General features: G+C 37.4%; 1 protein-coding gene across 11 annotated transcripts in view; it reads right to left on the reverse strand.

The window, feature by feature from the left end:
• Positions 1-560: 560 nt before the first annotated feature.
• TPX2 (TPX2 microtubule nucleation factor) overlaps positions 561-12603 on the reverse strand; it is a 73315-nt gene continuing 61272 nt past the window's right edge. For 6 of the 11 annotated variants that reach the window (XM_072631634.1, XM_072631636.1, XM_072631638.1 and 3 more), the window contains 5 exons: positions 11672-11848; positions 9224-9376; positions 8350-8461; positions 3050-3237; positions 561-1701 (listed from right to left, as the gene is read on the reverse strand). In XM_072631634.1, the coding sequence (XP_072487735.1) occupies positions 1591-1701; positions 3050-3237; positions 8350-8461; positions 9224-9376; positions 11672-11848 (741 nt within the window). In that variant the 3' untranslated portion in view covers positions 561-1590. The remainder of the gene's footprint in view (positions 1702-3049; positions 3238-8349; positions 8462-9223; positions 9377-11671; positions 11849-12603) is intronic. The other 5 variants (XM_072631642.1, XM_072631641.1, XM_072631640.1 and 2 more) reach the window with 2 other exon arrangements.

A 12603-nucleotide genomic window follows, 5' to 3' on the forward strand; every position in this document is an offset into this window, starting at 1 on the left:
GCCATGGTGAGGAGGCTAATCTATTATTTTTAGAGGGGAAAATAATGCTAGTAATGAAATTTTCTCTCATGGAATCCCTCTTCACAACTATCAAATACCAGGGAGGTCCCATGGAGCCCATAGTTTGGATAACAATATAGTCAACTTTCCCATCATCCATCCTATTATTCTTTCCCATTAGGCTTTCAGCAACTCACAGAGACACACTATGAGTTACCTATCCAAGATGGCTCTTGAATCACATTGTGCTCAAATTTAATCTGTTCATATAAACACAAAGCTGCAAGATCTATATCCTGCATGGTATCCAAGACAGGGCTGTACAACTACAGACAATAATTTCTTGAATCTTAACCTGTTAGAAAATCTTGTCGTTAGCATGGACTTAAATGACTATTTATCAATGCCAGCTGATAACCAACAAAGAATAGTACAAGTAATTTTTCCTCCAGTATGAATACCCCAAACTATTTCAGAGTTTCCCCAGGCCCAGTTTAGACTTACCAAAAAGAAGAGACCTCTACTGCAATTTCACAAATTCTTTCTCAAATACAAACAGACAGAGTATAAACAAATTTATTTCAGGGGTATGCAAATTAAGACTCAATATAAATGATTAGCTATTCAAGAATGTAATGGGATCCCCATTATAGAATGTTTAAATAAGGGTACGATAACCACCTTTTGTAGTTTTGTAGATGGAAATGCTCCATTAAGTATGGCAGCTGGACTAGATGATCTCTCAGGTCCTTTCAATTCTTCTTACACAGATTTTATTATTCTATCCAGGCTCTTTTCATCTTTTTCCCAAAATTTTGGTTTGTGGCAACACTACAAGAAATGTGTGTATGTTTGAGGGGGTAGAGGGTGGGTTTGGGGAAATGGAGAAAAAAGATGGAAAGGAGTTCAGATCCATTAAATATTTCTTATCATAGCGCTGGCAAAGATGTGGTATAAGAGCTTTAAGTGATAGCTATAATAAAGTTTTCTGGAACATCTTGTAAATTTAATTTATCCATCTGGCCTTATCACTCATTAGTATAAATAAAGATTTGCTTAGGTTAGTCTTGTCTTTGTTAGCAACTGAAAGCTAAGAGTTCATGATTAACTACTTATCTCTAGAACCAACTTTCTCTTGAAAGAAAGCAAAGGGTGGGAAGAGAAAGGAGAAAGGATGAAAAAAGGAAACTAGTTGAGACAGAGATCCTCACCTCCAATTATGATTTAAGCCGTAGGTCTCTAAATATAAGTATCTTTATTTTCTTGTTTTAAAAAAGAATGGACTAATAGCATACATACACTTTGCTGAAAATTATATTGGAAGAATTAAGACCTATATTAATGGCTAACCCAAACTAAAAAGAAGCAACTATGTGGCTAGATGAGATAAAATCCATTATGGACATAATGCTTTCCTTGCATTAATTACACACCCTGGAAGTCTTCAAGAGTGAGGCACAGTTAAGATAGTTGATAGAAATGTGTCCGACATGCCCAGTGGTATAGTAGAAAAAGATTCTTAACTTATAGTGAACTGTGCCTCTGCCTCCCACAGGGAAAAATAAACACATAAACACAGGAAGATGTGGTTTAACACTGGAATCTAGTAGAAAACTTGGGAGATACTGGTAAGGTCAAGGGCTGCTCGCTGGGCTTCACTTCCACACCCTGGTATCTCCGGATAGGATTTGCCTTGTGTACCTACAGAGGGTACAAAAGAAAGAAATAGCAATCATCTGTTGCGTACCTGACATTCAGTTTTCAACTTTCTTTGGTAACTTAATGGACAGGCTAAAAAAATCACCACCAATGAATTCCACACCAATTTTGAATCATTTCAGACTAAATCATTCCTTATGTATAAATAGATGACAAGTATGGCACACTCCCTTCACCAAAAAGGAGTCATTAAATAAACTACAAAGCATTAGAAACTGCAGAGATAGTAACAAAATCATCTTGGGAGGAGACATAGGGGAAGACGAATGGGCCCTCTTGTAACCAAGATTGTGCTAGGTAAGTGAAAAAATTTAAGTTATTGTTCCATTCCTCTTGGAGCTCAAAGTCTGGTTAGGTAAGCGTGACTATGACCCCATGGGGCCAAGTAGAATCAGACATGACTAAACAACACAAAGGAAAAGGAGAATTTTAACCTGACCACAATTGTGGGCACTAGTTGAAAAGTAGGGGGAAAGAGAGTTGGGTAATAAGTAATCTATACGCCAAGACATAATATCATATTTGTCCTCAGGGATAGTTTTAGTATTTTCAAACACACTCTGCCAATTCTCAGTAAGTAGTAGTAGTAGTAATAAATAATGATAACTAATACTTTTATACCACTGTAAAATTTAAAACATGCTTTCCTTACAATCTCCCTTTTGGTAAATCATATATCATTATTCCTATTCTACAGTAACTATCTGAGATGGAGAGGTAGGGGGAAGACTGTCTACCAGCATGCCTTGCATAACTTGCATCAGTTGATACAGTGCATTTATTTTTATTTTTTTATTTAAATAATTTTATTTGTTTTTAGTGTTCTACAACCACTTCCATACATCTTAGATAGACCCATCCTCCTCTAGCTATAGTAACAGTCAAGCAGCCCATATCAGATTTGGGATGACCCCAAAAATGCACTAACATGACTAAGGTGAAAACGTATTTAACAGGATTGTATGTGTAGAACCTATATAAGATTATACGACATCTCAGGTAGGGAATGGGGAGGGAGGGAGGGAGGGAGGAGGGGAAAAAATCTAAGATATATGGAAGTGGTTGTAGAACACTAAAAACAAATAAAATAATTTAAGTAAAAAAATAAAAACAAATGCACTGTATCAACTGATGCAAGTTAGTCCTCTGAGGTATTCTTAAATCCTGCCCTTCTAAGTGCTCAAAGGTAAGTATCTGGTGACTTGCTTATTATATCATAGATTCCCTTGTTTGCTCTGAAACATACACCAAAGGAGTGACCTAATGAATGAAGGACAGAGGAGAGCACTGACCCTCCCAGGCTCCCTTTACAAGGCATCTACTCCATTACCAATTCTTGTCGTAGTTTCGCTACTTCTTCCTTCTTCTGCTCCTCTTCTCGCTGCCTGGCCTCTTCAAGCTTCTGAGCTTTCTGTGCTTCAACCTCAGCCATCTGCTTCTCAAATTCCTGCCGTTCTCTGGCTCTTCTCTCTGTGGCCAGCTGAAAAGGTTCCTGAACTATGGAACCAGAAAGGTCCTCTGAGTATAGAGACAGACAAGGAGAATCTTTATAGAACTAGACAAAACCATAAGCAAATTTATATGGAAAAAGCTATGACAAAAATAGTAAGAAGCCTACTGAAAAGAAAACTAATAAAACAGTCTGGTAATCAGACTTTAAAATACATGACAGAGATTATCAAAACTAGCTACTTATTCAGTGCCATACCAATCAAACTATCAGATAATTATTTTCTAGAGCTGGAAAAAATAATACCAAAATTCATCTGAAAGAATAAAAGGTCCAGAATATCAAGGGAACTAATGAAAAGAAATGCTAAGGAAGGTGGCCTATCTCTATCCAGATCCCAAATTGTATTATAAAGTAGCAATCATCAAAACCACTTGGTACTAGCTAAGAAACTGAAGGGTAGACAAGTGGAATTGGCTAGGTACTCAAGACACAGTGGGCAATGAATATAGCAATTTACTGTTTGATAAACCCAAGGACCCCAGCTTATGGGATAAGAACTCACTGTTCGACAAAAATTGCTGGGAAAACTCAATAACAATGTGATAGAAACTAGACCAATTCCTGACACCATACACAAGAATAAAGTCCAAATGGGTACATGATCTAGGTATAAAGATTGATATTATGAACAAATTAGTGGAGCAAGGAATAGTGTATTTATCAGATTTATGGAGAAGAGAAGAATTTTTGACTAAACAAGAGAAAGAAAGCATTATGAAGTGCAAAATGGATAATTTTGATTACATTAAACTGAAAAGTTTTTGCACAGCCAAACCCACTGCAACCAAGATGAGGAGGGAAGCAGAAAACTGGGAAAGAATTTTTGTAGCTAGTATCTCTGATAAAGGCCTCATCTCCAATATATAGAGAGAGAACTGAGTCAAATGTACAATACAAGTCATTCCTCAATTGATAAATGGTCAAAGGATACGAACAGGCAGTTTTCAGAGGAAGAAATTAAAGATATCTATAGTCATATGAAAAAATGCTCTAAATCACTATTGATTAGAGAAATGCAAATAAAAACAATTCTGAGATACCACATCACACCTATCAGATTGGCTAACATGACAAAACAGGAAGATGATAAATGTTGGAGAAGATAGGGGAGAGTTGGAACAATCTTTCATTGGTGGTGGAGTTGTGAGCGGATCCAACCATTCTAGAGAGCAATTTGGAACTGTGCTCAAAGGGCTACAAAAATGTGCATACCCTTTGATCCAGCAATATTGCTTCTAGGGCTGTATCCCCAAGAGATCATAAAAATGGGAAAGGGCCCCACATGTACAAAAATATTTATAGCAGCAAGGGGATGCCTATCAATTGGGGAATAGCTGAACAAGTTGGTATATGAATGTAATGGAGTACTATTGTGCTATAAGAAATGATGAACAGGAAGACTTCAGAGAGGCCTGGAAGGACTTATATGATCTGATGCTGAGTGAAAGGAGCAGAACCAGGAGAACTTTGTACACAGCAACAACCACAGTGTGGGAGGATATTTTCTAGTAGACTTAGAACTTCATTGCAATGTGAGGGCTTAAAAAATTCCCAATGGTCTTCTAAGGCAAAATGCCTTCCACATGCAGAGAAGGAACTATGGAATTCGATTGCAGAATGTAGCAGATCATTTTCTTTTGTATTACATTTTGGTTTGTTATATGGTTTCTCCCATTCATTTTAATTCTTCTATGCAACATGACTATGGTGAAAATGTATTTAATAAGAATGTATGTGTAGAACTGATATAAAATTGTATGCTGTCTGGGGGGAGGGAGCATGGAGACAGGAGGGAATGAAGGGGAGGGAAGGAAAAAAAAATCTGAGATATATGGTAGTAATTATGGAACACTGAAAATAAATTTTAAAAAACTACTACTAGGCAAAAAAAAAGTAAGATAGAGATCAACAGAACTGAATGGGTACACAAAAACAGTCAAATATATGCACAAAAGATTAGCAATTTATAAACTTTTAGAAAATAGCAATTAGGGAAAAGATTCTTATTTATTAACAAATGCACTTGGGAAGACGGTTGTCAGTCTGGTGGAAAAGCAACTTAGACTCACATCTTATATCAAATAATGTCTGTGATTTTCAGCAAAGTGAGACACAAACATAAAAAAAGAATTCTAAGAAAATGGAATTTAATATTGATCTCAACTGTAAAGTGGACAAATTTAATTCATCAATGAATAAAAGAAATTAATGTATATGACTATGATGAAAGAGTTATCAATTTTCTATGTAACTAAAAACAAGTAGAAGAAAAATTAACAGCCAGGAGAAAATACTTATAGCAAATATGACATAAAAACTTTATTAGATATTTTCAACTGTTAATAGAAACTGTTAAAAATTCAGTAGTATATAATTTTCAAAAGAGGCAGAAACTATTAATAATCAGTTGAAAAAATGCTTCACTTTACTAATAATCAAAAAGATATAAATCAAGATAGCTTTTAGGCATCATCTCACACCCATTAAATTGGTAAAAATAAATAAACTCAATACTGGAAGAAGGACTGTGGCAAAACAGGAATGACCATCCATTGCCAGTGGAATTAAAAACTGGTATAATATTTCTAGAAAGCAAAATAACAGGAGGTAGGTAATAAAGGTTACAAAATTTAAGTGCACCTTTCAACCAAATAATTCCTTTGTTAGGAAACTATTTTACAAGTATCATCAAAATAAACAAAAAAGTTGTCTGTTCCAAAGATTTTCACAGAAGCATTATATGAAACTGCAAAAGAGTAAAAGACAATCTAATTATCATCAATGGTTAAGTAAACTGTGGCATACTCATGCAACGAAACATTATATAAAGAAATGATGATAGACAAAGATAGTACAAAGAAATCTGGAAAGATTTACAAAATAATACAAAGTAAAAAGCAGAATCTGACAACTGGATTATACATGAATTACAATCATCTGCGTAAAAGTGAATGTTAATGAATGGAAAATACTGATGCAGACTGAGAGGAAAAACTAAAAGTGTTTTGATGCTTTATGCATAGAAATCAATTAACTTAGAAGTAAATAATTATTAAGTCTGTACTGATATTTAACAGTCTAATAAAATACTTCACAGGATTGTTGTGAAGATCAAATGAGATAATGAATGTCAAATATAATATAAATGAGTTGCTACTTTTTGCCTATGGATTTATATATTGCATCATGAGCTAGAGAGTATTATCCATTTAGACTTATCTGGGCTCAAACTACAGGAAAATGCCACTAAGCTAGGCTTGAATGCACAGAGATAGCATCCCACTTCCAGGAAGGAACTGCTTTCTACAAAGAAGGGGTGACTTGCTGCATGGAGAGCCCTCCCCAATAGCAAAAAAGGAATAGTTTTGGTTTTTTCTGCATTTGAAAAGATCTGAACAGAATGATTATCCATGGAGGCCTATGAAATGGCTGGTGAGGGTTGGCCTTCCCAGTGAGAACCAGAAATATTTTTATATTTTTGATCTCTAAAATTTGATACAATTGCCTATGTCAAAATTACTTTGTCTACCAACTACAGAGCAAAAATCTACAAAAATTTTAATAATGTAAGGTTTACGTCTAGATTCTGTGCCATCTAATAAAGGTTGTAATTTTATAAAGTATACAAAATGCTTATTTATAGCAATAACTTGATTAGTACAGGTACTCAAAGAAATGATTATTTCAGCCCACAATTGTCAAAAAATTTTTCTTAAATGAGCTTTTGCATTTTTATGCAAAATTATTAAACATGGTATTCTAGAGATGACAGCAGCTAGGTGGCACAGTGCTGGACCTGGAGTCAGGAGGACCTGTGTTCAAATTTAGCTTCAGCCACGTATTAGTTGTGCAATCCTGGGCAAGTCATTTAACTCTGTTTGCTTCAGTATCTTAACTGTAAAATAAGTTAGAGAAGGAAATGACAAACCACTTTAGTATCTTTGCCTAAGAAAACCCCAAATGAGGTCATGAAGAGTCAGATGTGATTGAAAAACAACTAAATAACAACAAATACTAGAGATCATTTTATCTTGGTAAGACTGGACTACTTTACAGTGCTTCAGGTCATCTTTACAAACAGGCATCATTGTGCAGTACCATAAATATAGAAAATTAGGTTGAATGTGAGTAGGCCTCAAAATATTCCCTGCAAGTTAAAAAAAAAAATCCTTAAATAACTGACATCAACTGGTTTTCTTACCTTTTGCTGCTTATTAATAAAAAAACAAGCAAGGAAGAAAAAGAAGACAAAATAGATAGGAAAATATTAAGACAACGAGAAGGCCAAAAGCTAAACTTAGAAAACATGGTTTCTAAGATCTCACTGGAATTTAGGGTTGGAAGATGGCTTAAGAGATAATCTAGTTTAACCTGCACCATCTACAACCAAGGGAACTAAGATGTGGAAAACTTTAGTGACTTGGGCAAGTCACCAGAAGAAGCTGAGGCAGGATCTGAACCTCAAGTCATGTGACTCCAAACCCCATCTCTACCCCTATGCTGTCTGACAAGAGAACTGTTAAGTCGTAGGCAGACAGAACCATGCACTTAACCCGAGAAATTCAGCACCATAAAATGCCTAATTATGTGTGAAGATGAAAGTTAAACAACGCCACAGAAGCAGAAGGGCCCTTGGAAAAGAAGAGGAGCTGGCCCTTGGGGCCTAGGGATCCTGAGGACCAGGCCAGGGGTCAAAGATAGCACCACCTACACCACAATTCCATTAAAGCAATTTCTAACAATAACTTGTATGGGAAATATCCTGCAGACCTAATCCTAGAAGAGAACACATTTCTAACTGCCCTCACCTATCCAACACTCTACAACTCAGAAAATCTATAATTCCTGTTGAAGTGCCAGCTATATCTATCCAAGCTCTTGGCCCCAGACACATTCTGCCTCTCTGGACTGAACCCAGCTGCCATGTTCCCTTGAGGGCAAAGGAAGAAACTCCCCCTTTCTGCAAAAACGCCTGTTCTTTAGTGGCACAATATTACACTAACACAACTGAGTGAGTTGAACTACAGGTCTCAGCAGTTTCCTGGACCCTGGGAGTCTCACTGCAATTTCTTCAATCACCAACCCAAGTACTATGGAAGTAGTCACAATAATCCCACCTGATGCTGGTTTTTTTTCTTTTTTGGGAACAAAGGGCTCCTGATGGATGACAGTGTTTGGACGAGCTTTGAAGCAAGCTGCTTCTTTCTGCTGCTTTAAATCTTCTTCAACCTTTAGAAAATAAAGAGGAAAAAAAATCAACCATCCACTGAGATTAGCTACATTTCTCCAGCTCACTTCTCATCAGTCAAGGGAAGGGAACCTCTTACACTAAGGAAGATTACAGAAGCCTGATTTAAACGCATAGAGACAATCGGCAATTACAAAACGATAATCAAATTAGACATTCTGCCAGAAAACACCTCCAGTGGTAGGCATTCAGCTAGTTCTTGGGAATTAGAGCTCTCTGGTGCAGGGGAGAGGATTTCCTACAAACAGGGGTGAGGGCAGAGCTGCCTTTAGACAGAAGCTCTAAATAATTGGTGAAAACAATAGGGGATTTAGGGTTTCTCTGAGATTTTTCTTTTTCCAGATAAGCTAAGGACTCAGCTCTCAAATAAGGCAACATTTGATTGACAAGTGATTCACCATTTTCATGTTATCTACTATCTAACAGTTACAGCACACTCTACTGAGAAAGCATTCTTACCATCTATCATACTCTGATGTCAATGCACCAATATAATACATTAAGGACAACCAGCTTTACAGAGTTCCAGAATGTGAAATAAATCATTCTAACAAACCAATTAGTTAAGTTCTTAAAGATATCTCCCCTTTAATGAAATCTGGTAAATGGTGAGTGAGATGTCCCAGGTAATTGCTGAGACTGCTGCTCTCTGAAATATAATCCTTACATCAGACATATAAACTTCCAGTGCAATGGGTCTGTCTGTTCTTAGTAATTTTCCCCACTGCTCTCCCTGTCCCCACCTGCTGCTTCCAGGTCTGAGCCTTAAGAGCTCCCCTCTCATCTGTCAGCAGGTGGAAAGGTTCAACCTGGGTTAGAGTCTTCACTTTTTTCTCTGGCAGGTTAACAGTGTCAAACTGAGGCAGGGGCTGTGCCTTGAATTTAGGCACCTGATCCTAAAAAAAGAAAAAGACAAAAATAAGTGAGTATGAGACATGATTTACTGCAAGACATAGACTGGGCCTCAGAGCAAAAATCTCAGATATGCCTAGTCAAATTGATCAAGGATTGGTTGTCATCAGTGATTACTACTGAGAGTAATATGACTAACTCAAATTATAATACCCAGTTTCTTCTTAATACACAGAGAGACAGACTAGTGGGACTTTCTGAGAGATTCATATGTTGCCCTAGCACACTGGATGAGATTCTCCTCTCTTAGGCCAAGGCTCTGACCCAGAAGCAAGAACTTCTAAGCAAGGCCACATCCATCCAGGCTGAACACTGAAGGGGTAGACTTTCTTTATGATCTCACCCTGTATATAAACAAATCCTCATTCTACATTGATTCCTCAGCCAAGATGGGGAAGCAGATGGTCAGATCAGCAGCAGAAATGAGTACTAGTTTCTAAATGAGACCATAGATGGGTCCAAAAGCAGTTATTTACAACATGTCAAATGCGTACCTCTGATTCCTAAGCTTCTCCTGCTACTTAGCAACCCCAATAACCAAGAAAATCTAAGGATGCTAAGTGCATCATTCCACAGACTGCCCCACCTGCCCCCTCATGGGGCTCCCTGTGGCTGAACTCCCTCAGCATGGGGCTGCCCCGTTCTGTGCTTAGGTGAAGCTGCAACAGCGTGTCAGGAGCCAGAGCCCATAGGGGAGTCAAATTTGTGTAGTAAAAGAACTGTCTACATTTCCAAAAGTCCAGAGAAGCAAGGCAAGTCAAGATGTTAAAAGCAACAAGGTCCCATACAACGATTCCTAACCTCTTCTGTGCTGCAGACTGGTCAGTCTGGTTAAGCCTATGGACCTACTCTCAGAATGTTTTTAAATGAATAAATAAATAGGATTACAAAGTCCATGTTTTAATTCAACAGGCACTTATTAAGTGTCTAATGTCTGTCAAGTACTAAGCTAGGCCATCAGACTAAAAAAACATAAAGAGTCCCTGCCTTCAAGGAATGTATATTGTTACTAATTCACAGATTTTGTGGGTTTAAAATTACGTGGGCTAATCTGTTCTTTCTATACCCATAATTAAGCTTTAGTTAGTTCTCAGTGGCATCTCCCCTGCAAGAACTCAAGAATGATCCCTACAGCAAGGATAATCAACAAAGCTCATCAAGCTGGAAGATTCCTTCATGACACAAAAAGGGAATCAGGCTCTGAAGAAAGTCACTGGAAGTCACAGTAACCAACTTCGTGTCTCTAGGCACCTTCCTGTAAAATGAGAAGTTCTCATTGTGGATGAGGTCAGATGGCTCTTCTCTAGTGCAGAAGTTCTAGGGTATTAAGAAAAGAAAAATGCCTGGAATCTGTAGAAAGCTGTCTTCAGCCTGTGAAAAGCTTCCTAATAATCCAAGCTGTCCAAAAGGAGAATGGACTGTCTGGTTAAACAGTACCACATTCCTCCTCCCCCTTTCCCATACCTATCACTGATGATGTTTGAGGGGGGCAGTTAAATGAATATTGGTTAGGAATATTGTAGACTTTATTAGACATCTGTTCATGTACCAGCATGACTAGATGACCAGTCTATCAAATCCCTTAAGAATTTTAGGATTCTTTGGCTTGGAGGTAAAGCAATCTAACACTTTACTCCCTGTAGGAATTGCCTCTACAACATCTCATGTGATCTTCATTGAGTCTTCTCACCCCACTTCCTTACAAAGATGACAGAGAATTCACCAGCTGTACCAGCAGCCCAGTCCTTTGCTAGACAGCTCTAATTGTGAAGAAACTCTTACTTAGGTTAAGCAGGTTTGCTCAATATAATTTTTACACATTGGCCTCAGTTTTTCCAAGATATTTTCTTCCAAAAAATAACATTTCATATGTTTGAAAGATGTGATTATCACCTCATTCTCTCAAACCATCTTCTCTACACTTCCCTAATTACCTAAACCAATACTTAGGACATATCCCCTGACATATCACCATCTTAGTGGCACTAGTTTGTAACCATCCCTCCTAAAATGTGGAGCCCAAAAGAGCACACAATAATCTAAATCTCATCTAACACAAAATATAGTGGAACTCATTCTGGATACCACATATTGAGTGCAAGATCTCATTGGCTTTTCTGGGTAGTTATGTCATACCATTGGCCCATATAGTTCCAGTATTGAATGAGATGAGCAAAAGGAAAATACTTAGGCTGTAACAATTGAAAGATAATACCCCCACCTTTGACAGGCTCACTATATTCATCATTCAGTCTTAGAGCAAAAATTCAAACAGCTACCTCTATTTTTTGCAGCTCTTTTACTTTCTTCTCTTTTTGTAATTGTCGCTCTTTGTCCCGGGAATCAAAGGAGAAGGGGCAAACCTCCACAGTTCTCTGCTCTGGGATTCGAGGCTTAAAGGGCACCCCATAGTGTGGCATGGGGTTAGATCTGATCCCCATTGGTTCTTCTTCTTCCTAAGAGGAAAAAGTCCAATCACAAATACAGCTCCTCCATACTAGGAACTTTGAATGCTAAAGATGGAAGGCTAGGCCTAACCACTAACTAGCTACAAAATATAATCAGAAGCAAGTCAATCACCCTCTCTTGACCTAGCAAATGGGAATAATACCTATCCTACTATGAGAGAATTTACATAAAAGGACTTTGAAAATCTCAGAGAGCCATAAAAACTCCCTGACTATATAAAGATTCTGAGTAGAATAAAAGCATTCCATTAAGTGAGCATTAAAGTTACTTACATTTGAACACAGATAGGAAACATCTCAGTCTTATTTTCAATCCTGTAGCCTACTATCTTCCAATTTGGCTCACTGTAACAAGAAGTCTACCTTTGTTTCACTGTCAAACCATACAAAAGTGTTTCTTTAAGGTACACAGGATCATGCATTTAGACTATTCAGAATGACCCTCTCATTTTACCAATGAGGACAAGGAGGCCCAGAGATGTTCAGTGACCTGCCCTACACACTGTTAATAAGTGTTTGAGGCAAGACTTGAATCCTGGGCTTCCTAATTCCATGTCCAAGGCCCTATCCACTATGCCATGCTCCCTCTTCCAAAACAAGACTGAGACCATATGAATGGCTTTGATTCAGACTTAACAAGTATTTTAGTTACAAATGTGCCTAAAAAAAACCCTTATGTTTGATACCTGCTATAAAATTACCCTATCCGTAGAGATATTTATAGACAATTTAGGACAGGAAAT

Source organism: Notamacropus eugenii, chromosome 1 (assembly GCF_028372415.1).
Source record: "Notamacropus eugenii isolate mMacEug1 chromosome 1, mMacEug1.pri_v2, whole genome shotgun sequence".
Taxonomy (NCBI): Eukaryota; Metazoa; Chordata; class Mammalia; order Diprotodontia; family Macropodidae; genus Notamacropus; species Notamacropus eugenii.